Here is a 25,637-nt window from a genome sequence, read left to right as displayed (position 1 = left end):
TTTGGTTCTGAAATGTGGTAGATACAAGGTGGATGCGGGCTTGCTATTGCTTAATTTGATTTGTTTAATACATGAAATGTATTCGCAGTTGCGAATGTGGATAACCATCAGCTGTATAATGGAATGACGGCAATGAAAATTTGTGCTGGACTGGGACTCAAACTCGGATTTCCTGCTCATCATGAGCGTTCGCCTTACCATTAGGCTATCTGAGCATGATTCAGCGCTTGACCCAAACTTCCATGTCATCAGCCATGTTTCTGCAACCTACACTTGTACATCCATTACGTATAGTCCCGTACAGGGAAGATATTTTACTTGAAAGTCACATGCCTGTGTTATTCCGAATAACAGTGGGATGTTCCTTTGGACCTACATGCATGTCCGACGGAAGAGGCACTGTGGAGACTGCAGCCACTATGAAATATACGAAATGTATTCGTAGTTATGAATATGCAAAACCATCAGCTGAATAATGAAATGAGGACAATGTCTCCCATTTACGGGAATACATGTAATGGAGTACAGGCTATAGACACATCGTTGACGACGTTGGAAATATCCTTGGGTGCGTGCATGCAATTTTGGAATAACACAGGCACTTAGATATATCGGAATTATTTAACTGCTGCCACCCATTAATTTTTTGTGGTGAGTAGTACCTGAGGACTGCGCATCTTCAGGTTTTTGAATTTCCTTGCAGATGTTGGTGAGGGCTATTTTTCGTTTTGCGTGAGCACGCTTTCCACATTTTCAAATTTCTCCACCATTTTAACTGAGGTCACATTGGATGTGACTGCAGTGCCACCAACAACATACTTGTAGTGGAAAATGTTGCACTTCACGTTGTATTCGAGTCGGCAACAAGCATTTAGTTTCCTGCAGTGGCTGTGTGTCACTGACTGTGGTGGTGCAGACAGGCTGTGGCACAATGGTCTATGCTGAAGGGACTCGTCACGTATTTTTTATTTAAATACAAATGCAGTTGTTGCTATCCTATACCAGTGGTGATGGTAACAGCACAAGTGGGCTGAAAGTGAATTGGGGGAAACAGTTCAAGCATTAAGTATGAGCATAGCTCAAGTGAACTTCGGACATGTCAGCTCTTCTGGTCCAAACTTAGGGTGGCAATTGTTTGAACTGAGGTGAGGGAGATTGCTTAAATTCGCAAGCTGTGATGTCAGAGAGGTGAGGGAAATTGTTTAAATGTTATTTTAAACTGGGTTGTTTGAATTTCCTACCATTTTAAACTTAGCATAAGTCAGTTGTCATAGGAGAGGGGAAACCAATGATTAGGGTTTCCTGCCATAGGGCAATGAGCCTATGATGTCAGAGAGGTGGAGAATTCTGACAACCATGCAGGCTGCGCCAGTGTCCTCTGGCTCGCCATCTTGGGCTCTGTACTTAGCGCTTCGATTTCCCATCACTGGGATATTTGCTAAACTTGGATTTATTTTTAAATTTTCCCACCAATTTACGCTTAGGACAGTAGGGCTGTGAGCTATGACATCAGCGGGGTTAGTGGAAAACATTGTATCATAAGTGGTTGTTTTGAATTCCTGCAGTTTTTTTAATTTCTTGCTACTTTAAACTAGGGTTGTAGGCTTACGATATGAGAGTGGATGAGGAGAAATGAGGAAAGTCTTAGCTTTCAGTGAAAGGGAAAAATGTAGCGTATCTAGGTGCTCTTCTTTCATGAAAAGATTTAAGTCAGTATTACACTGGTCGGATCTGAAATTTTTTATGGTTACTGACTTAAAAATGCCCCATACCCCCAGGTCTAGGCGCTCCCCCCCCCCCCCCCCCCCCCCTATCGTATGGACCTCCTTGCGGGACAGGGGTGCGTATTTATTGTCCAGATAAGCTTGGTGCCCCGGCCTCTCAGGATATTGGCATCGCGCCCCGAGTCCATCCTTCTGGCTGCTGTTCCCTGCAGCTATACAGAAAAGTGCAGAATATTTCAGCCGCACACGTATCTGCGAAAAGAGAACCTCACAGAGGAATATATTCATGTATGGAATGTAAAAATGTTACATAAGCAATATTTGGTAAGCAAGCTTCTGTTTTCCAATATCTCACCTGACCATTTTACCCTTAATAAAATCTATATTATCGTTTGAAAAACCATGCTCGCACATTTTCATGATAGGACGTATTCCCATTAGTGGAGTAGTGAAATGCTACATTTGTTTGAAGCTTTGTGAGGTGTACCGCTTTATGTTTTTAAAAGTGAAGGGCTACTTGTCAGATTTTTAGCAAGACGATTTTTTTTATTTCAAATGTAGCGGCAAATTAAAGGTTCTTTATGTTCATAATAGTAAGGAAAAACACATTTTAAGGCACTTCGTGCTGTTGTTTCAAAATGGTCGTTTTTGGAAGGAAAGAAAATAAAATAAAAGTTGGATTGCAATGTCATTTGAGACTTACATATAACAAGGTCCAATTGAACGATAGTAGAGGAAGTTATCGGCTGGGCCCTTCCTAAGGAATTCTGCCGTCGTTGTTGTTGTTCCTTCAATCCGCTGAATGTCTACGAACCCTCTCTTGTGTCTTAAGGATTGTTTCAATGTCAGAAAGGAAGTAACCAACATTTGAAACCGGTAATGTGACTTACGAAGGAAAGAAGCCATGACAGTGTGCCATCTAGGAGGATGGATGGATGGATGGATGGATGGATGGATGGATGGATGGATGGATGGATGGATGGATGGATGGATGGATCAGGGTTGCCTTGTTAAAGCAGCCGTTCGTTCTTGCACATGTTTGAAGTGTTTTAGGGAAACGCCAGAAAACTTAAATTTAAAACTGAAATTACTTTTAGGATTTAACCTTCGTAAATCTCCCCAGCCAGGCAAACTCACCTAAATAGTAATTCTGAAGTTATTGCAGAACCTACGCGAACAAAATTTTCTTGTGATAGACCTGCCAGTGGTTTGTTGACTCATTAATTTCATTACAGATCCCATAACTCAATATTTTTCTAACAAAGCCATCTCTGCATTAGGTTTTCGAAATTTTATTCTCTAGACTTTTGAAAGTAGACCTAAGGATATACAGGGTGTCCACAAATTATCTTTACAACGTGAGACTTGAATACTTTTAAAACTATACTAGGTATTAACAAATAGTTTGCAACAAGATATCTCATTTAGTTTTGTTTTCGTATTCATACACATCAATGCGTGCACCCCTAGGTGGCACGGATAATGTCTGTGTCTAATCGGAATTCCATTTCTCTCCTCTTTTACGGTTAAAGATCTCAGTGATGAAACGTTTAAACGCATTGCGAATGCTTGCCTACAAGGAATGTAGATATCTAACTTTAGTTAGGTACACCAGGTCCTTTACAAAACCCCACAGGAAGAAGTCTGGTGATATGAGGGTTATGTTTCAATTGGGTATCAGACGACGTCTGTATGGACCAGGCCACACACTGAGCTTTCTCCTGTGGCGTCGACATTTATCATGTTTTTCAGGTTCACTTTTGCGTTAAAATTGCGTCACCTGGGAAGTAAAAAATTTTGAATTATCACATATTAAAAACCATAGTTTAGTTTCGAAGTTATTAACATCGTAAGTTGTGAAGATAATTTGTGGACGTCCCTAATAAGAAATTCTTGGTGTTTGTCATTCATCAACTCAAAACTACCCCTCAGGGGTCATCCTAAAATGTCGGGCACCTCCCTTGCTGCTCTTGCATAATCAGTTCACATTACGAAACTGATGACCAGTGCGTTATAAGTAGTGTACATATATAATGCCCATCACCTGTATCAAAATGATATAATGATCGTTGGGCCTATAGCAAATAGTTTGAAATGAGTTACGTTCAGGAAACACTATTTTTTTCGGTGTGGTTTGCCACAATTTTATGTCGGCTAAGATTCTTTGTTTGTATTTCCATATTTCCACCGAAGAATTTGATTGCATCCCCCCGACCGCTGTCACCACCTCTCTCTCTCTCTCTCTCTCTCTCTCTCTCTCTCTCTCTCTCTCTGGCGCAGATTTCACGTTCGTGGAGCAAATTACAGAATGAAAAGCCGTTGGCGTTAAGAAATGACCGTCTGCTGAACAGTTTGACAGCTGGCGCGTCTGGGTTAGGTTATAGAGCGTTTGAGAAGGCTGTTTATTTTCACTCTGCGATCCATTTCCTTGCGTAGGAAGTTGTTGTTGATCATTTCCAAAACCGAGATACTTGCAGCTGCTGCTCGGTGTTCGGTAGAAATCGCGTTTTGCGGTGGACCCCCTACTCCAGCGCGTAATATTTCCTTGTTAAAAAGCCTTTGAGAACAAAGTTGTTTGTCTTGTGTTTTTTATTTCCTCCGACCTTCGGACGATTTATTTATTTCGTCGGGACACATTTACGTCATCGCGATTATAGTATTCTCAGATTTTTTTTCTTTTGAGGGTTCTGGAAATTTATTTGGTTGTGGTGTGATCGTGCACAAAGAGGCGATGAAATTATTTTATGTGATATAGCATCAATATATTACACAGTTCAAAAGTAGCTTGTTAAAGTTTCAACAATATATATGTACACACACACACACACACACACACACACACACACACACACACACACACTCATTGACTAAATTTGTATGTAGTGCTTCCTAACTCCAAGGCCTGCATAGTGTGCAAAAATAGCAGATGTTGGTACGAGGTATGGTAAAAATGCAAGAACGGAAAAGACTTAACGTTTAGCCATTGTCTAGCAATCTCCCCACCGCGACGTCTGAGCTCTAATCAAGCGACCAGTGAAACGTCGGGACTGAAAGGCCAGTCAGAAAGGACGGTTTCACCCGCGGGCAGGCTTAAATTTGTAAACTGAGTTACCTGTGCGTTGTACTCTCGCTTTGTTTTTACCTGTTTGAAGCTCGCACGAAATTCACTTTAAGCTGTGCTCTTAGGTTCCTGCCTAACCACATCCTTCGAATTCGCGACATATTCGGAAATAATCAATCAAGTATTTGTGACAAACGAGAAATATAAACGTCATTACTGCTCGTTTCACTCGCTGAAATTGTAGCTGTTGGGTCATACTTTACGGCAATATTTGGCCGCAATAACATTGCCTTCAATATTGCTACAGTGTGGCTAGTAGACGGCAATTTTGCGGTATGACTGGACAGTGCTGCTCATGTCACAGGTTTGTTGCAGGGATTTGCCGACATATTGCTGGGAGTTTGCAGGTATTGTCTGCCGAGGGTGGCGAATATTTCGTATTGCAGGACAAAATGTGTATCTTTCCTTGCCTGTAAACGGTTCTCTCTCGCTCTCACCTTTGTTTCCTACTTCTTTACCGACAGTGTTACAATCAAAAGTGTGAGCAAAAACAGTATGTGTGTCCAACAATGGAGAATAGGACTAACGAGAGGACTATGAATGTTATAAATGCAGTTCGTTTGCAACCAGAGCTATCTGTAAAAACTTTTGACAAGCTGAAACTTCCTGAGAAATTAAAACTATGTGCCGGGCCGAGACTCGAACTCGGGACCTTTGGCTTTCGCGGGCATGTGCTCTGACTGAGCTACCCAAGCACGATTCACGACTCTTCCTCACAACATATTATATTATACTTTCGCCAGTACATCATCTCCGACCTACCAAACTTTACAGAGGCTCTCCAGCGAAACTTGCAGAACTAGTACTCGTGGAAAAAAGGATATTGCGGGCACATGGCTTAGCCACATCCTGGGGGATGTTTCCAGAATGAAATTTTCACTCCGCAGTGGTGTGTGTGTGTGTGTGTGTGTGTGTGTGTGTGTGTGTGTGTGTGCGCGTGCGTGCGCGCGCGCTAATATGAAACATCCTTGGCTAGCTCAGTCGGTAGCACTAGCCCACGAAAGGCAAAGGTCCCGAGTTAGAGTCTCAGTCCAGCACATAGTTTTAATCTGCTAGGAAGTTTCATATCAGTGCACATTCCGCCGCAGAGTGAAAATTACATTGTGGAATTTGACAAGCAGTTGTCAATGAGCTCGGAGTCACGCTTGATGAAGCATACAGGAAAGTCCGAAGTCTTCGAACCTGTGCTAAATGCGAGGCAGAAAAACTGCATAAGAAGAATGGAGGCGCGTGTGGCTCTTCATCCACACGGTTTGCATCTGATGGCGTGATTTTCATAGCATCTCAAGACATACCTGAAGTAGGAATTGGCAGTGTAAACAATGGTGTGTGTCGATGAACAAAAATAAAATAACGAAAATTGTAATCTTACTTCAAACGTCCCTTAATGAAATCTTCCAGTCCTTCTACCAAGGCATTGCATACTTCTGGTAGCAGAGGTTATCGATGAATGGTGAACTTGAAAGAGGGACATTTGACTTCTGTACGAATCACCAGTAGCTAAAAGCCGAAAGGTGGTAGTCATTTGTTGTAGCTAGTATACACTGTGTTAGTTCTGTATCGGTTTTAGCAATCAAGGACAGATTACTTGTATGAGATATTCGGAGTCGTATTCCGACATTCGGGCAATATTCTGGAACAGGTGTGTATTCAGCATAAGTTCACTAGTTACATTTTCTGAAGAATTTCACCCACTTAAATAAGAACACAAAGCCGGCTTTCTCTTGTTCTTTCCAACTTGATTCCTTGTGTAATGCGAAAGTAATTGGGCCGCAATGACTTCACTAGTTCGCCATTCGTCCATTTTGTGGTAATAGTGTAGCCCCTTGCAAAAACTTACGGCTCAGCAATGTATTACCGTATACACCGCTGGGAAATAGTGGTCGATAACGTTATAGTTGTTGTACATATGGCTGCAATTAGTGCGTCAACATTGTCGCAGATGTCGAAGTTTCTTTTTATGATCGGACAACTTTTTCCTATCTTATTCTTCAGTGATAGGAGATGTATATTAGGAGATCCATTTCATGTGGTGCAAACAGAAAGCCTCCACCAACTGCCGCCTTCCTTGTATCCAGCATCCATTGATAGTGGCCCTGTGTCTGTGCTAATTTCTGCCCATTGTGATTTGTAGTGAAATATGTGGATTAATGGCTTCTCTACCCCATACCAAAGATATGGTTCTGAGTGCTATGGCTGCTCACCAGTTATACACTGGCAGAAAAAAAAATTGCAACACCAAATGATCATTCATATAGATTAACGATATTTCAGGAATACGTTTATCTAGGTAACATATTTAAGTGATTAACATTGCAAGATTATAGGTTAATGTGGCCGTGAGAAGCCTTTGCATATGTAAAATGCTGGTACATTAATAACTGGTGTAACTGCCAGAATATTGAATGCAAGCACGTGAAGGTGCATGTTTAGAGTTATGTGGGTGCCAGATGTCAGTTTGTGGGATGACATCCCATGCCTTGTTGTACTTGGTCAGTCCACACAGGAACGATTAATGCTGTTTGTGGATGATGCTAGAGTTGTCGCCCGGTGATGTCCCACATGTCTTCGAATGGAGACAGATCTGGTGATCGGGCAGGCCAAGGCAACATGTTGAGTCTATGTGGTGCATATTGGGTTACAACAGTGATATGTGGGTGACTGTTGTCCTGTTGGAAACACCACCCCCTTCCTCCCCCAGAATTCTGCTCATGAATGGCAAGTCACCGGTTCAAACCACTAGACTGACCTACAACTCTGCAGTGAGGGTGAATGGGATAATTAATAGAGTGCTCCTGTTGTCACACAAAATTGTGCCCCAGACCATAACCCCAGGGTAGGTCCTGTGTGTCTAGCATCCAGATGGGTTGTCTGCAGGCTGTCAACTGGCCTCCTCCTAACCAACACACAGCCATTGCTGGCTCCGATGCAGAACCGCCTTTCATCAGGAAACATAATGGACCTCCACCCTGCCCTCCAATGAGCTCTCACTTCATCTACATCTACATCTACATTGATACTCCGCAAGCCACCCAACGGTGTGTGGCGGAGGGCACTTTACGTGCCACTGTCATTACCTCCCTTTCCTGTTCCAGTCGCGTATGGTTCGCGGGAAGAACGACTGTCTGAAAGCCTCCGTGCGCGCTCTAATCTCTCTAATTTTACATTCGTGATCTCCTCGGGAAGTATAAGTAGGGGGAAGCAATATATTCGATACCTCATCCAGAAACGCACCCTCTCGAAACCTGGCGAGCAAGCTACACCGCGATGCAGAGCGCCTCTCTTGCAGAGTCTGCCACTTGAGTTTATTAAACATCTCTATCACGGTTACCAAATAACCCAGTGACGAAACGCGCCGCTCTTCTTTGGATCTTCTCTATCTCCTCCGTCAACCCGACCTGGTACGGATCCCACACTGATGAGCAATACTCAAGTATAGGTCGAACGAGTGTTTTGTAAGCCACCTCCTTTGTTGATGGACTACATTTTCTAAGCACTCTCCCAATGAATCTCAACCTGGTACCCGCCTTACCAACAATTAGTTTTATATGATCATTCCACTTCAAATCGTTCCGTACGCATACTCCCAGATATTTTACAGAAGTAACTGCTACCAGTGTTTGTTCCGCTATCATATAATCACACAATAAAGGATCCTTCTTTCTATGTATTCGCAATACATTACATTTGTCTATGTTAAGGGTCAGTTGCCACTGCCTGCACCAAGTGCCTATCCGCTGCAGATCTTCCTGTATTTCGCTACAATTTTCTAATGCAGCAACTTCTCTGTATACTACAGCATCATCCGCGAAAAGCCGCATGGAACTTCCGACACTATCTACTAAGTCATTTATATATATTGTGAAAAGCAATGGTCCCATAACACTCCCCTGTGGCACGCCAGAGGTTACTTTAACGTCTGTAGACGTCTCTCCATTGATAACAACATGCTGTGTTCTGTTTGCTAAAAACTCTTCAATCCAGCCACACAGCTGGTCTGATATTCCGTAGGCTCTTACTTTGTTTATCAGGCGACAGTGCGGAACTGTATCGAACGCCTTCCGGAAGTCAAGAAAAATAGCATCTACCTGGGAGCCTGTATCTAATATTTTCTGGGTCTCATGAACAAATAAGGCGAGTTGGGTCTCACACGATCGCTGTTTCCGGAATCCATGTTGATTCCTACATAGTAGATTCTGGGTTTCCAGAAATGACATGATACGCGAGCAAAAAACATGTTCTAAAATTCTACAAGTGATCGACGTAAGAGATATAGGTCTATAGTTTTGCGCATCTGCTCGACGACCCTTCTTGAAGACTGGGACTATCTGTGCTCTTTTCCAATCATTTGGAACCCTCCGTTCCTCTAGAGACTTGCGGTACACGGCTGTTAGAAGGGGGGCAAGTTCTTTCGCGTACTCTGTGTAGAATCGAATTGGTATCCCGTCAGGTCCAGTGGACTTTCCTCTATTGAGTGATTCCAGTTGCTTTTCTATTCCTTGGACACTTATTTCGATGTCAGCATGTACTTGCCACCAGTGATGTCGCAATGGGCAGTGGTTTGGGGTCAGTGGGATGCATGCCACTTGGTGGCTTCGGGCTGTCTTTGAAGTAACCAGTTTGTAACAATTTGTTGTCATTGTGGTACTTACTGCTGCTCAAATTGCCGCTGCAAAGCAGTATGATGCATCAGAGCCCACATCAAACATGATGGTCTTCTCTCTTGGTAGCGCCACGTGGCCATCCGGAGCCCAGTCCTTGTACAACTGTACATTCTCTTGACCACCACTGCAAGTAGTCATGTACAGTGGCAACATTCGTGTCAAGTCTTTCTGCAGTATTGCAGAAAGAGCATAAAGCTTCTCACAGCCCCATTACATGACTCAGTGGCTTGTTGATAATGGCATCTTTGTTTCCTCAAAGGCATTATTGACTAAAATCAGCTCACCACATCCAGTCTCAAAGGTAACTAATGCCCAGACCATTACAGCATGTACGAGGGCAGTTCAATAAGTAATGCAACACTTTTTTTTTCTCCGCCAATTTTGGTTGAAAAAACCGGAAATTTCTTGTGGAATATTTTCAAACATTCCCGCTTCGTCTCGTATAGTTTCATTGACTTCCGACAGGTGGCAGCGCTGTACGGAGCTGTTAAAATGGCGTCTGTAACGGATGTGCGTTGCAAACAACGAGCAGTGATCGAGTTTCTTTTGGCGGAAAACCAGGGCATCTCAGATATTCATAGCCGCTTGCAGAATGTCTACGGTGATCTGGCAGTGGACAAAAGCACGGTGAGTCGTTGGGCAAAGCGCGTGTCATCATCGCCGTAAGGTCAAGCAAGACTGTCTGATCTCCCGCGTGGGGGCTGGCCGTGCACAGCTGTGACTCCTGCAATGGCGGAGCGTGCGAACACACTCGTTCGAGATGATTGACGGATCACCATCAAACAACTCAGTGCTCAACTTGACATCTCTGTTGATAGTGCTGTCACAATTGTTCACCAGTTGGGATATTCAAAGGTTTGTTCCCGCTGGGTCCCTCGTTGTCTAACCGAACACCATAAAGAGCAAAGGAGAACCATCTGTGCGGAATTGCTTGCTCGTCATGTGGCTGAGGGTGACAATTTCTTGTCAAAGATTGTTACAGGCGATGAAACATGGGTTCATCACTTCGAACCTGAAACAAAACGGCAATCAATGGAGTGGCGCCACACCCACTCCCCTACCGAGAAAAAGTTTAAAGCCATACCCTCGGCCAGTAAAGTCATGGTTACAGTCTTATGGGACGCTGAAGGGGTTATTCTGTTCGATGTCCTTCCCCATGCTCAAACGATCAACTCTGAAGTGTATTGTGCTACTCTTCAGAAATTGAAGAAACGACTTCAGCGTGTTCGTAGGCACAAAAATCTGAACGAACTTCTCCTTTTTCATGACAACGCAAGACCTCACACAAGTCTTCGCACCCGAGAGGAGCTCACAAAACTTCAGTGGACTGTTCTTCCTCATGCACCCTACAGCCCCGATCTCGCACCGTTGGATTTCCATATGTTTGGCCCAATGAAGGACGCAATCCGTGGGAGGCACTACGCGGATGATGAAGAAGTTATTGATGCAGTACGACGTTGGCTCCGACATCGATCAGTGGAATGCTACCGTGCAGGCATACAGGCCCTCATTTCAAGGTGGCGTAAGGCCGTAGCATTGAATGGAGATTACGTTGAAAAATAGTGTTGTGTAGCTAAAAGATTGGGGAATAATCTGGTGTATTTCAATGCTGGATAAAACAACCCCTGTTTCAGAAAAAAAATGTGTTGCATTACTTATTGAACTGCCCTCGTATTTAAAACAAACCTGATTTGCATCCTCATAGTGGCACTGCTAGTGCCACTCTTAGGCAAGTGTCACGGAATTGGAGTAGACATCATCTTTCAAATGTAGAAGCATACCTACCAACTTTCATTTGTGTCACACAACTCTTCCTTGGTGTTGCGTTTTTTCTTTTGTCATTGTATTTGTGTGACATTGAACTGGCAAGAGATTTGCTCCTCTAAGCCCCGTATATGTGGCATTGCCCTGGCAGCTGACTTAGGTAGTCAATTCTCTTTGAATTAAGATACTCAAAGTATGCCTGTGCCTTAGTGTCATTTGAATTGCTCAATTTTTGTAAGATCTTGCAGATCTTGGAAAGACGTCATTTGTATGTCTTAAGCGTATATACTGTACTCAACTGTCTCACTGACAGCTAGTACATGCTCTGATAACATCGAGTTAACCAGTAGGTCATAATGCTGTACAATGGCTTACCTGATCATATGTGTCTGGACACATAGTACTAGACATTAATATGGGGTGTGTCCATTCTTCATGTATGTGATGGCCTGAACTCTATTGAGGATGCTTTCGATGAGGTGTGCGAGTGTTTGTGGAGATATGGGAGCCCATTCTTCCACAAGAGCCAAAACCAGGGAAGGTAGTGATTTTGGATGCTTGGGTCTGGAGTGAAATCGTTCTGATTCATTCCAAAGGTGACCCGTTGGGTTCAGGTTTGGACTCTGATCATGTCAGTCCATTACAGGGATCTTACTGTCCACAGACCATCGCCTCACAGATGCTGCTATAAGACAGGGTGCTTTGTCATGCTGTTGCAATGAACCATCTTTCCAGATTGTTACTCTACTGTACGAAGTACCCAATACTGTAAAATGTGCTTGTATCCTTCTGTATTTATGTTTTCTTACGTGCAATAAGGGGACTTCAGACTAACAACAAAAAACAGCTCCATACTGTAACATCACCTCCTCCATACTTTGTTGTTGAATAGGTTTGTTAAATAATAAAATGTACTAAATGTTATAATACAGAAATGATTATGTGCTCATAATAAAATTCATGTATACTCAGCATATTCATTATTTTATTTAGTGCTAATACTGTGAACACAGGTCTGCAGACCATGGCTATGAAAATGAAATGATGTATAGTGTTACTGGATAGGATACCCCATCTGGGACTGGTCGGCCACCTGGTGCAAGTCTTTCTTTTTGAAGCCACTTTTGCAACTTGGTGTGTTGATGAAGGTGGGAGAAAATGGTTGGGACAACACAAACGCCCAGTCCCTGAGTGAAAAAAATCTCTGACCTGACAAGGAATTAAACCCAGGAGTCTGTGATCTAGAGGCACTGACACTAACCAATGGACCATGAACTGCGGACATGCGAATATTTAAGTGGGAATAGTGCTATTCATTTTAGTCATTTCTGGCTGTTGTTGGGAAAGTCAGTGTTTGTTATTTTTCCCATGGTGGAGGCCCTATCCATTTCTGTCTTGCCTTCCTCAAATCCATGTGATCTGCTGGATCTACTTGTGGACTGTCAGATTTGCTGCTGGCAGCAGGTACAGTCAGCCCATGAAGGGGAGCTTTTATAACACTATTTAATAATTTCATGTTGTCCATATTTTATTTTAGTATTGTCACCATTACTCATCGTGACAAAAGTAGTGTTAAGATTAAACAGCTAGTGGTCTTTTGGCTGGAGTTTCTGATCCTTGATCATGGAGTCCTGGGTTCTATTCCCAGTCAGGTTGGATTTCCCCCACTCGGGACTGTTGCTGGATGGGGTCTCCTGGTCAACAAAGTCATAAGCACATTTCATTTCATTTTGATGATATACAAGTGTGGCAGTGGGAAAAGCTAGCCTTAACTAAATTTGAATTAGTTTGTTCCATTGCTGTGATATTTAAAGTGCTTCTGGTGTCTTCATATGACAATTTCGCACTGTGGAACAAAATTTCTAGGGTATTATTCCAACCATATTCTGATCTGTGCACAGTGTCTGTCATTACGGTCATTTCCTCTCTCTGTGTTTCTCAACTGGTAACTGTGTGGGAAACTTGAGCAACTCCAGCTGCTGAGGCCACTCGCATGGTATTATCTGGCAGCAGCTGTCTGCTCATCTATTGCCGTCATACTAGCAGAAGGCAGGAGATGTTCACCTACAGTACTCTCACTTCATATTGAACTTAACATGCTAATTGCAATATTAAGTCACACCAAATACCAAGTGCAGAATTTAAAATAATTTTCTCTTACTTGTCCCAGTGCTGCACTCAGAAATTTCTCCAAGAATTTCCAGTGGTCTGTCCAAAGGAATTAGCTTATTCAATTAGTTCTGACAGAACTCCTTCAAGCTCTCCTTTTGCAATGTTATAGCTTAGCCCATTCAAAAACTAATTCTGTCAATCAATTTTGCCTCTCCTTATGTAAAAACATAGTTTCAAAAGGCAAAAATATGTAAACTACTCACCTTGCTAAAAATTAGCCCAAATCTGAACTTCTTGTTAAGAAAATTTATCTTTGCAGCTTCACTGATGCATATAATGAAACTGGCCCTGCATGCTACCAAAAAAATTAGTAGTATGAGATGTAATGATAATTAAATGAACACCCTAGCTGCAACCAGGCATTGATATACTTAATTGGGGACATGTTGAAAATGTGTGCCCCGACCGGGACTCGAACCCGGGATCTCTTGCTTACATGGCAGACGTTCTATCCATCTGACAAGGAAAGTACTTGGGCTCGAACAAACACAAATACAGCAAAATCGTGTGAGAAATAATGTAAAGGTCTCTTATTGCACTAGTGATACTCCCGCATCTGCAAAACTCTGCAGTCGTCCGTTAGAGGCCTCTGCGTATGCCGTGCCGCATTGCACACTGACCTGCCGGTACGCCAGTCGGGACCAGTAGGGACGGTGCAGTGTGCCTCTGAAGTTACATTTTGTGACATCATGTGTATTGAAGCGTCAGATGGCTCGACGATTGGTAATCAATCCTTCTAATGTATTGTGATTGGTTGAGATGAAGTTACGAAGAACCCTTCTTCGTGAAGAAGGTATTGGTGTAGAAGATGAATCATTCGCATGTTTTCTGGTATCTATTATAGTGCAGAAATATGAGCAGAAGTTAGAAACAGATACTGTTGTAACACTAACACATAATGATGATGATAGGGATGATAATGACGAACAACTCATTGCAAAAAGTAGTGCTACGCCAAGTGCAGGAAGAGGCGATGGAAGCAGTGACAGTGAATACCAACCGTCTCCCAAGGAGAAGGTTAAAGTTGCAAGTATCATCACGGCGTCTGATGACAACACACTGGAGAACGTGTACGATGATTGTTGTGTAAGAGGTTTCGACACATACGACAAGCTTCTGAAAAGATACCCTAAACTGAAGTCTAAAAGCAATATTAAAAACATACTGGATTACGTAGCAAAGAAAAGAGAAGGAAATACAGTTTTCAAAGAAAATCATACACTGCTTTTCGAGACCATCAAGGAGCGTGTAATGGCGAAATTCAATGAAGCGCGAGAATGCAGTTCTGCCGTTAAGTATTGGCATTTACAACATTGGGCATTGGACGTAGCCAGAAATCTCGGGTGTACAAACTTTACAGCTTCACTAGGATTTATTGGTAATTTGAAAGAGGAGTTTAGGATAACATCATGCCGTATTACTATGCTCCAAGCATGAAAAGATAAGGATGACGAAGAAGAGCTGATTGAAAGAGCTCAAACGTTTGTTGCTGATGTCAATGAGCATATCACGAGAGAAAACATTGATATTAGTTCTGTATGGAACTGTGATCAGAGTCAGTTCAACCATGAACTTTCTTGTGACAGAACACTATCCATGAAAGGGGAGAGAAACACTGTCGCAATGTTGCAATCAGTTAACTGTGCAACACATAGTTACACGATCGATGTTGTTATAGCAATGGCTGGATGATTGGCAGACAAACTCTATATTTGCTTCCAAGAATCCAGTGGAAAGTTTGGACCCCGTGTGTCAAGGGAAATAGAAACGCGGTGCCCTCCAAATGTCGTCGTCGATGCAAGTGAGAGTGGGAAGATGACGAAACAACATCTGAAGACGTTTCTTCTGTCAGTTTTGAATCCACATTTGTCGAGAAAGTCATTAGTACTTTGTGACTCCTGATCTGGACATAAGGATGAACGAGTTCTACTGGAAGCATCTGGCGGAAAACATGTAGATTTAAAAATCATTCCGCCTAAAACTACAAAATATGCACAACCTCTGGATGTGTATTTCTTCAGGCAATATAAAATATATGCCAAGAGAATAACAGACTTCATTAAACTACGTTCCAGTAATATGCAGTCGAAATTGCACGACAGATTCTTTATCATGAATATGCATTCTGTCATTTACAATCAGTTATCTGCGGGAGTATACAGACCAATGCTTCATTACGCGTGGCAGAACACTGGCTATGATATTGGTGAACCAGTGAACAACTTCAAAAGTGTCATTGACGTGGCATTCAACACTGATATTATAGAATGTGCAAATACGCCATGCGATCAACTTGCATTTCTTCACTGTGCGTTTTGCAGTAATTCGTATTGCTTGGAGCATTTTAGTGACATATTCCGCATTTACATTTATAGTTAAGATTGCTGCATTGCGTATGGTGTCTACAATTATATCTACAGTGATATCTAGAGCATGACTGCAGAGTTTTGCAGAAAAACGACACCCACCAGCACATTCAGAGGTACATAATGGTCCTGTAACCAAACGTTCATACAGATCTGTTTGTTCGAACCCAAGTACTTTCCTGGTGAGCCACCGAGGGCACAGAGGATAGTGCACCCACAGGGACTTATCCCTTGCACACTCCCCGTGAGATGAACAGTCCCAACATGTCCACACCACTACATTCGTAGTGCGCCTAATAGATGTTTGCCCATCATACTCATTACTCGTGGCAGATTAATCTACCAACTATCTGGTTGCAGCTAGGGTGTCCATGTAATTATCATTTCATTCTAGCAAAAGCTGCATGTTCATCAACTGTAATTGTTCTTTCGGGAACAGATACTACCTTCATATATAGTTAAAATATGGCTTCCCGGCCATTGACCTTCTTGTGCGAACGCACATGCTATGCCCAAACTCTTATGGGGCTTGGTAGATTAATCTGCCACGAGTAATGAGTATGATGGGCAAACATCTATTAGGCACACTACGAATGTAGTGGTGTGGACATGTTGGGAATGTTTGTCTCACGGGGAGCATGCAAGGGATAAGTCCCTGCAGGTGCACTATCCTCTGTGCCCTCAGTGGCTCAGATGGATAGAGCGTCTGCCATGTTAGCAGGAGATCCCGGGTTCGAGTCTGGGTCGGGGCACACATTTTCAACATATCCCCAATGAAGTATATCAATGCCTGGTTGCAGCTAGGGTGTCCATTTAATTATCATTTCATTCTAGAGAAAGCTGCATGGTCATAAATGGTAACTGTTCTTTCAGGAACAGATACTACCTTCTTCTTCTTCTTCTTCTTCTTCTTCTTCTTCTTCTTCTGCTTTTACGGCCTCATTGGACCACTTCAGTCAATCATTTCTGGTCCTCTTCTTTGGTATTTTCCCCTTCCGAGTGGCCCAGTATCTCTTCATTCGTTCCGATGCTTTTCATCGTTCCTTATCTGTAAATACCCTTTTCACTGTATGTCGTTTGTCAATTTTTGGTTTAAATCTTATTTCTGTGTCCCTCAACTTCTTTAAATTTGGCGTTTTGTTCTGCAAATCATCCAGAGTTATTTCCAGTTCTTCCATATCCTCTCTTATTTCCTTAAGCCATCCTCCTTGTTGTTTCAAATTCTAGAGTTTCTCAATAATTTTCCTTGATAATCTGGTTTCTGGTGTCCTCAGAATGTGACCACAAAAACAGATCCTTTTCTTTCGTATAGTATCAGTGATGGGCTACAGTTCTCTGTATACCACTTCATTTGGAACTATCCGCCATTGCCCAGCTTTTTGATATTTCTTATTTATGCATGTTCTAGCAATTCTTCTCTCTACTTTTAAAATTTTGTCAATTGTGTTTTTCTGGGTGACTTTAAAAAGAGTTTCACTTCTGTATGTAACCTCTGGTTGAACCACCGTCTTGTAATGTTTTAATTTTGTTTTAATTGATAGACATTTTTTATTGTACGTAGACCATGTTAGTTTTTGAGCTTTTATCATTTTATTAGTTCTTGCTCGCCATGCAAGTTTCTCGTCCAATTTATGTGTTATAATTTCACCCAGGTATTTAAATTGTTTCACTATTTTAATTTCCCTATTATTCACTGTGATGTGATCTATTACAAGTGGATCCGTTACCATTATTTCAGTCTTTTCAAATGATATCTGGAGTCCTAATTTTTGTGCTATATTTTGTAAGCTTGTTATTTGTTTCGTGGCTTCCTGAATATTATTAGCTAGTAATGCTAGGTCATCAGCAAATCCGAAGCAATTTAGGTTTATTTTATCTTTCTTAGTTCCAATTTTAATATTCATAGGATTTTCCTTGTACCATTCTCTCATTACATATTCAAGAGCACAACTGAATAGCAATGGTGATAAACAATCTCCCTGTCCCAACCCTGTTTTAATCGTAAATGGTTCAGATATTTCTCCTCTAAATTTTACTTTGGATTTGGTGTTTGTTAAGGTTAACTGTATCATTTTTATTAATTTAGGATGAAGTCCAAAATTCCTTAATATTTTCATCATTGAAGATCTATGGATGCAATCATATGCCTTTTTGAAATCTACAAAGGTTATGACCAGTTGTTTTTGTCTTCTTTTGTAGACATCCATAACTAACTTCAAGGTGATTATCTGTTCTGGGCAGCTTCTCCAGGATCTAAACCCTCCTTGATATTCTCCCAGTTCCAGTTCTAGTTGATCTTTACAGCGGTTGTATAGTATTCTTGACATGATCTTATACGTGTAGTCCAAAAGGGAAATTCCTCTATAGTTGTCTGGATTTGATTTTTCTCCTTTCTTATGTAATGGATGTATTATAGCAGTAGTCCAATTTTCTGGTAATTTCTCTTCATTCCAGATTTTTACTATGCATTGGTGTAATGCTATCTTTACTGGTTCTGCTGCATATTTCCAAGATACTACCTTCATGTATAGTATAATATGTATTTTCCCTGTTAAAAATATTTTATACTACATAGCTTATGTCCCATGGAATAACATTCTAATACATCAACTTGTCCAACAGCAACATTATTTATTGATCCCTTTAATTTGTTCATCTTCCTTTCTCTGTTACCTATTGCTGTCTGTATCTTCCCAAAGTTCTCTTGTATTCACTATTTCATTTAGATACATGTTCATTTTTACATTTTATCATTGTATGGGTTTATGTTTCCTATTTCTCACAAATTAGATCTTGTGCCCCTAGATTGCTTTCTACAGCTTTCACCTTTGCTGTTAATGCACTTCCCTCCTCAGTTACGCACTCATTTCTACCCATCAAAACTTCTGGATTATCCTCAATTTGATCTTCCTTTCTCTTAAATCAACATTCCGTCAGACAAAAATTTGTACTGATAAGTGAGTTCACGAATTTTATTGTGAAACTCAGATTCTAAATCCCAGAAAATTCTGTTCTGTTTTATCAAAATCTGACTTCACCTCATCCTCAAATCCGTTCAGTGCAGTCAAAATTAAAGACAATGGATTTCCTACCAGCCATTGACTGTCTACAAACATTTCATCCTTTTGAATTCTAAGACTGCCAGAGTTACTGCCCTCCCAAGCATAGTCAGTCAACAGTTGCTTAGTGTCCTCATCCATGGCTAATGGTCATAATACACACCAAAGGGCAAAGCCTCTGCTGTCTATACTTAAACTGGTAAGGGAGCATTTGGCATATGCCGGCACTTCTGTTTTTCATTAGATATGAAGTCATGCCACAGTCTGCTGCCGATGCGAAGCATTGTTTATCCTAGACTCCCATGTCCTAATCCAGACTTGAAGTGATGTGATGTTTATCCATCATATGATATATTTAGACACATCACCGGCTGACCCTGCGGTCTTTCAGCATGCCTTTGCTGACACTGCTGTGCGATGTGCACAATTGATGTTGCTGCACCCATCATAACTCCAGTGTTTCTGTACACAAATATATGTACCCATACCTAACATCCACAACTGTCTGCGTGCCACAGCAGTATGAAGTTCTATCTCTCAGCCCCCCTTGCTAACTACTTATTTTCCTACATATGTGGATCAGATAGTCTGTGTGGGATACCAGATCTTAAACCTGAGACGTCTAACTGTCTTGAGGATAAATTTCCACTTCCCCTGAATAGTAGTTAACTGGTAAAATAAATGCAGCCAAGTTATTTTAAGAGAATACACACATAAAAGGTAAGGTCAACGCTGGTGATATTTATGCTTTCTGTTGTTTTATTTGCAGGAAATCCACGCAACAAAGTGGCATTGCGGCCTGGTCATTCCCTGATGGACTGGATACGTCTTGGGCAGTCGGGAACCGACCTCACCGGTGTAGGCGGTGTAACACAGGATGTAACTGTTGCTCAATTGGCACAGCACAACACTAAAGATGATGCCTGGATTGCTATTAGAGGTTAATTGATTTTCACTTGTATTGGGGTTTATCACTTGCTTGCTGTTGCTATATGTGTTATGTAAAATGATAAATCTTTCTAAATTAGCTACCACACTTGTGTAATTTGTGTACACCACACTCGTTCAGTGTATGGTTTCTTCTTGTGCTGCCTGCATGTAATAGTAAAAGACAAAAGTGAGTAATCTGTGCACAGATCATTTTGGATATTCACAGAAGATTTTGATCAATATTTATATACTTGATACAGGCACTTCTTAAAATGGGCTTCATTCATGTCAGTCCTCCATCACACACCATAAATCTTAATTTTTTCATATTTATTAGCTTTTTCGTCATACTACCTCTTTTATTGGGCAACTGCTAATGCAGTTGCATTGCATCCATTTGTCTATTTTTATTTCAGTTCAGTAAACAACATAAAGAGGTAGTGGTATCTTATCTCAGTGAGGAACATGTACCTACGGGCAGGAGCCTGTAGAACAACTGTGGTTAAAGTTTGAGAACTGTTGACCATGCACTGTATAGACATATTCCTAGTAAAACAGTTCATGATGGGAGTTGCCCTCCATAGTATACAGTTACTGTAAAGAAACTTCGAGAGAGAGAGAGAGAGAGAGAGAGAGAGAGAGAGAGAGAGAGAGAGAGAGAGAGAGAGAGAGAGATAGACACTACTGTATAATAGGTGTAAAACAAAGCATAGGGATAGGGATGTAGATAAAGAGATGCTGAAGGAAACATATGTGGCTGTCAAGAGGGCGGTACATGAGGTCTTCAGCAATTACTGTAGCAGAATATTATCAAAAGATCTGTTACAAAGTCCAAAGAAATTCTGGTAATACAAGAAGGCCAATGTGTTGTTGTTTCAGTCCAAAGAGTGATTGGCTGCAGCTCTCCATGCTACTCTATCCTGTGCAAGCCTCTTCATTGCTGAGTGACTACTGCAACCTACATCCTTCTGAATCTGCGTAGTGTATTCATCTCTTGGTCTCCCTCTATGATGCTTCCCTCCAGTACTGAATTGGTGATCTCTTGATGCCTCAGAATGTGTCCTACCAATCAATCCATTCTGCTAGTCAAGTTGGGCCCCAAATTCCTCTTCGCTCCAATTCTATTCAGTACCTCCTCATTAGTTATGTGATCTATCCTTCTAATCTGCAGCATTCTTCTAAAGCATCACATTTCAAAACCTTGTATACTCTCCTTGTCTAAACTATTTATCACTATTTCACTTCCATAGATGGCTACAGTCCATACAAATACTTCCACAAAGGACTACCTGACACTTAAATCTATATTTGATGTTAACAAATTTCTCTTCTTTAGAAACACTGTCCTTGCCATTACCGGTCTACATTTTATATCTTCCCTACCATAATCAGTTATTTTGCTGCCCAAATAGCAAAACTCGTCTACTATTTCAAGTGCCTCATTTCCTAATCTAATTCCCTCAGCATCACCCGACTTAATTTGACTACATTCCATTATCCTTATGTTGCTTTTGTTGATGTTCATCTTATATCCTCCTTTCAAGACACTGTCCATTCCGTTCAACTGTTCTTCCAGGTCCTTTGCTGTCTCTGACAGAGTTACAGTCATTGGCAAACCTCAAGGTTTTTATTTCTTCTCCCTGGATTTTAATTCCTACTCCAAATTTTTCTTTTGTTTCCTCCACTGCTTACTCAGTGTACAAATAGAATAACATCAGGGACATGCTACAACCCTGTCTCACCCCCTTCTGAACCACTACTTCCTTTTCATGCCCCCTTGACTCTTATAACTGCCATCTGGTTTCTATGCAAATTGTAAATAGCCTTTTGCTCCCTGTATTTGACCCCTGCCACCTTCAGAATTTGAAAGGGATTATTCCAGTCAACATTCTCAAAAGCTTTCGCTAAGTCTACAGATGCTGTAAGCGTAAATTTGCCTTTCCTTTAACCTATCTTCTAAGATAAGTCATAGGGTCAGTAGTGCCTTGCGTGTTCCTAGGTTTTTATGTAATCCAAACTGATTTTCCCAAGGATAGCTTTTACCAGTTTTCCCACTCGTCTGCAAAGAATTCATGTTAGTAGTATCGTATTTAGTGTCCAGACACTCGTGATGAGACAGGAACTGCAATTGAGGGTATCATAACAAAAACAGAAATGTTGAACTCATGTTTTAAAATGTACTTGTTACAGAGGAAAATACGTGAGTATTGACCCAGTTCAATTCTTATACCACAGGAAAAATGAGTGAATAGGTATGTGTCAGTGCTGTTGAGATAGAGCTGAAATCATTAAAATTGGACAAATCTCCAGGTTCTGATGGAATTACTATGAGATCCTATACCAGATATATGTACGAGTAGGTCCCTCATTGAACAGTTGTATACCAGCGATCATTCAAACAAAAAAACTGTTCCCAGTGGCTGGAAGAGAGCACATGTCACACCTGAACTGATCAACAAAACTACCATCCACTCTCCTTGACATCCAATTGTTGTAGGATCTTAGAATATTCTGAGCTCAGATGAGGTATCTCTAAGAAAATAACCTCCTTCAAGCCATCCAGCAAGGTTTCTACAAACATTTATCATGTGAAATGCAGCTCGCACATTTTTCACATGGCATACTGAAACCCATCTGTCAAGGCAGTTAGATAGACGCAGTATTTCTTGACTTCTGAAAAGCAGTTGACTCAGTACCACAAAGGATTATTATTGAAAGTAAGATTATATGAGGTATCAAGCAAAGTTTGTGACTAGATAGTGGACTTTTTTTTCTAAGGAGGATGCAGCATGTAATCGTGGAAGGGTGTACAAAGGGAAGGGTGTTGGAATCCATGGCATTCATGTTGTATATCGATGACTTTGCAGGTAGTAGTAAAGGAACGTCAGACCTTTTGCAGTTGATGTGGTTCTCTATAATGAAGTAGTTCTGTCTGTAAAAATCTGCACAAATATTCACTCAGAGCTCGATAAGGTTTCCAGGTGATGCAAATACTGGAAACATTCTCAAATGCAAAATTTTTTACAAGAGAGTAAAAACAAACCGTAGAATACTATGCCTGCAATATCAGTGAATCACAGTTTGAATTATATAGTTGTATCAATTTGCAGCAATGTGAAATGAAATGCTCACATAGGCTCCATCGCAGTTAAAGCAGGTGACAACTTTGGTTCATTTGTTGAATATTAGTTAATGCAACCAGTCTACAAAGAAATATGCTTACAAAACACTGGTGTAGCCCATCTTAGAATATTGCACAGGTGTGTGGGGCCCAAGTCAAGTAAACTAACGGGATATTGAACATATATGGACAAAGAAGGGTAACACCAATGATCACAAGACTGTTTAACCAACAGGAGAGTGTCATGGAGGTCCTGAAAGATGTCAACTGGCAAACACATGAAGATACTCAAACCACCCCGTAATGCCTATTTAATAAGTTTCAAGAATCAACTTTGTCATAAATAAAGCACAATGCTCTAGATATTGTTTCGGTAGGGACCAGAAAAACAAGATTAGGATAATTAAAGTGGGACAGAGGCATATTAACCATAATTCTTTTTACAGTTGTAACATTTCTCCTCAATTCTATGACATAGATGAAAATATTGTTCGATGGTGCATTGTACTCTGAATATTAAAGCATTTGCTACCAGTGATAAGAAAACGGTTTTTAACCAGGAAATGATCCACTATTTAAGTATTTATTGTCATATACATAACAGTGCCCTTAATTTTTTATTTATTAAATATAATTGGATACATGGAGGGTCAACATTGCAATTATGCTCTTTGCTGTGACACACTGTGCCTACATGCAGCTCAAATCTGCAAAATTATATGTACCTATGGTTTTAAATGATCTGTAATATAAGAGACAGCCCTAAAAGTGCACCATTACTTAAATTTTGTGTCAGTGGCATAACGTGACATGTTAGCAGATTCCTTAGTTTCTTGTTTGTACTATTGTGTCTCCATTATATGTTCTTACCCATTCTGTTGGTATATTAATAGATGCTTGAGAATGGTATAATGCTGAAATTACAACAGCAGAATAAAATCTGCTACAACCACAAGTGGAAAATAGTACAATAGTTCTACTAATAAATAAATGGTGATGACAGAAGTAAAGAGGATATAAAATGTGGATTGCCTGTAGCAAGAAAAGCATTTCTGGGAAAAAACTGTTATATTAATTATAAAATTAAATTATATACCTCGATGGGTGATGAATCCACTGCCTTCAGTGCGAATGAACAATTCCATTCGACGACATGTGGGAATCACACACTAACAAGAATGGAGGACATGAACGGGGCTGTGGATAGGTGGCGCTCAGTGGGAATATGGGTCAACTGGGAGGTGTGCCGAGATAGTCTGTAAAATTGTGATAAACACTATGTTCAGATGGTGCAGTGGTTAACTGAACTGCCTTGTAAGCAGGAGATCCTGGGTATGAGTCCCCCCCGGTCCAGCACACATTTTCACCCATGACTGCTGATTCCACATAAAATTCCAATGCAGCTGACTTGAATAACTCCCCCTATTGATAGGACACATACTGAGGTCACTCAAGGGGGCTCTCCACTCTTTCCATACTGCCATGGATACTAAGTGTGTGAGCTGCAGTACGAAAGTTAGTTCAGGGGTTTTGTGCAGCTGTTGTGACAGGTGGTTTCATTGGGGAAATTGTAGCAGTGTGGGAATTGGGGAAGCAAACGAGACTCTTCCATTCTTTTACAGGGTTTGCTCAAGAGGTAGGATTATAGCTGAGGATTATAGCTGAACAGGAGGAGAAAATTAGAGCCCTTCAGGCTGATTTGGACAGAGCGAGGGAGGAACTGAAGAGGTTAAGGGGGGAGGAGGGTAAACAGTGGTGGGAAGTGGTAGCTGGGAACAGGGGCCACAGAAAGAGGACAGTGTCTGACAGTTTCCCAATTGGCACAACCAGTAGATTTGCCTCGCTACCACAGTTAAGTAAAAAAGAGGCTCCAGTAGAAGTAGATGTAGTTAAGATGCAACAGTAGAAAGTAAGAGGAAAGTTCTGTTGCTAGGAAGCAGCCATGGAAGAGGTGTGGGTCAGATTTTGTAGGAAATATTAGGTGACAGGTACCAGGTCACAAACTTCTTCAGCCCAAGTGCAAGTCTTAACCAGGTGGTAGAGGATAAAGGTTCCTTGTGCAAGGGTTTCACAAAGCAGGATCATGTGTTGATAGTGGGTGGAGTGGGAAACAGTATTGATAGGGACCAGGGCTACAGTATCGAGTGTGACCTGGTGAAAATAGCCTTGGCAACGACCCATACCAATGTTGGGCTGCTGCCTGCTTTCATGCGGCATGATCAGCCCCAGTTGAACCCCTCTGTCAGGAGGGTAAATATGGAGTTCGATCAGTTGCGTAGGGCGGCCACTCTGTCAGACATTGGATTGATTCCTGTCGAGGCTATTGATGGGGGGGATTTCACAAGGCATGGCCTACACCTCAATAGGAAAGGGAAGGGTAAACTGGCAGGGTTGTTAGCGAAATCTGTAATGGCGGACTCTAGTACTCATGGATGGACCTCTTTTTTAGACTAATATCTGTGTCCAATGAGAAGTTCAGGCAGGCAGGTGCTAAAGAGGTCCAAAACTCACAAAATTATCACAACAGGAAAGTAAATAATAATGTTATCATATTTAACCAAAATATTGGTGGAGTAAAGAAAAAAGTAGATTCTCACAAAAGTAAAGTAAAAAATAATGTTATCATTTTTCACCAAAATATTCCGGGATTGAAGAATAAAGTAGATGAGTTCCTGGTTTGTTTAGAAAACATTGAATCTGATAATGTAATAGATAT

The 25,637-nt window shown here is 41.3% G+C and overlaps 1 protein-coding gene across 1 annotated transcript in view; it reads left to right on the top strand.

Moving 5' to 3' along the window:
- The window catches only part of LOC126458434 (cytochrome b5 reductase 4), a 328,355-nt gene that overhangs the window by 184,020 nt on the left and 118,698 nt on the right, over positions 1 to 25,637 (top strand). The window contains exon 3 of the mRNA XM_050095489.1: positions 19,640 to 19,810. Coding sequence (XP_049951446.1) covers positions 19,640 to 19,810 — 171 coding nt within the window. The remainder of the gene's footprint in view (positions 1 to 19,639; positions 19,811 to 25,637) is intronic.

This window comes from Schistocerca serialis, chromosome 2, assembly GCF_023864345.2.
Source record: "Schistocerca serialis cubense isolate TAMUIC-IGC-003099 chromosome 2, iqSchSeri2.2, whole genome shotgun sequence".
Classification (NCBI taxonomy): domain Eukaryota; kingdom Metazoa; phylum Arthropoda; class Insecta; order Orthoptera; family Acrididae; genus Schistocerca; species Schistocerca serialis.
Note: the sequence above shows the minus strand (reverse complement) of the source record. Positions and strands in the feature narration are given on the sequence as shown.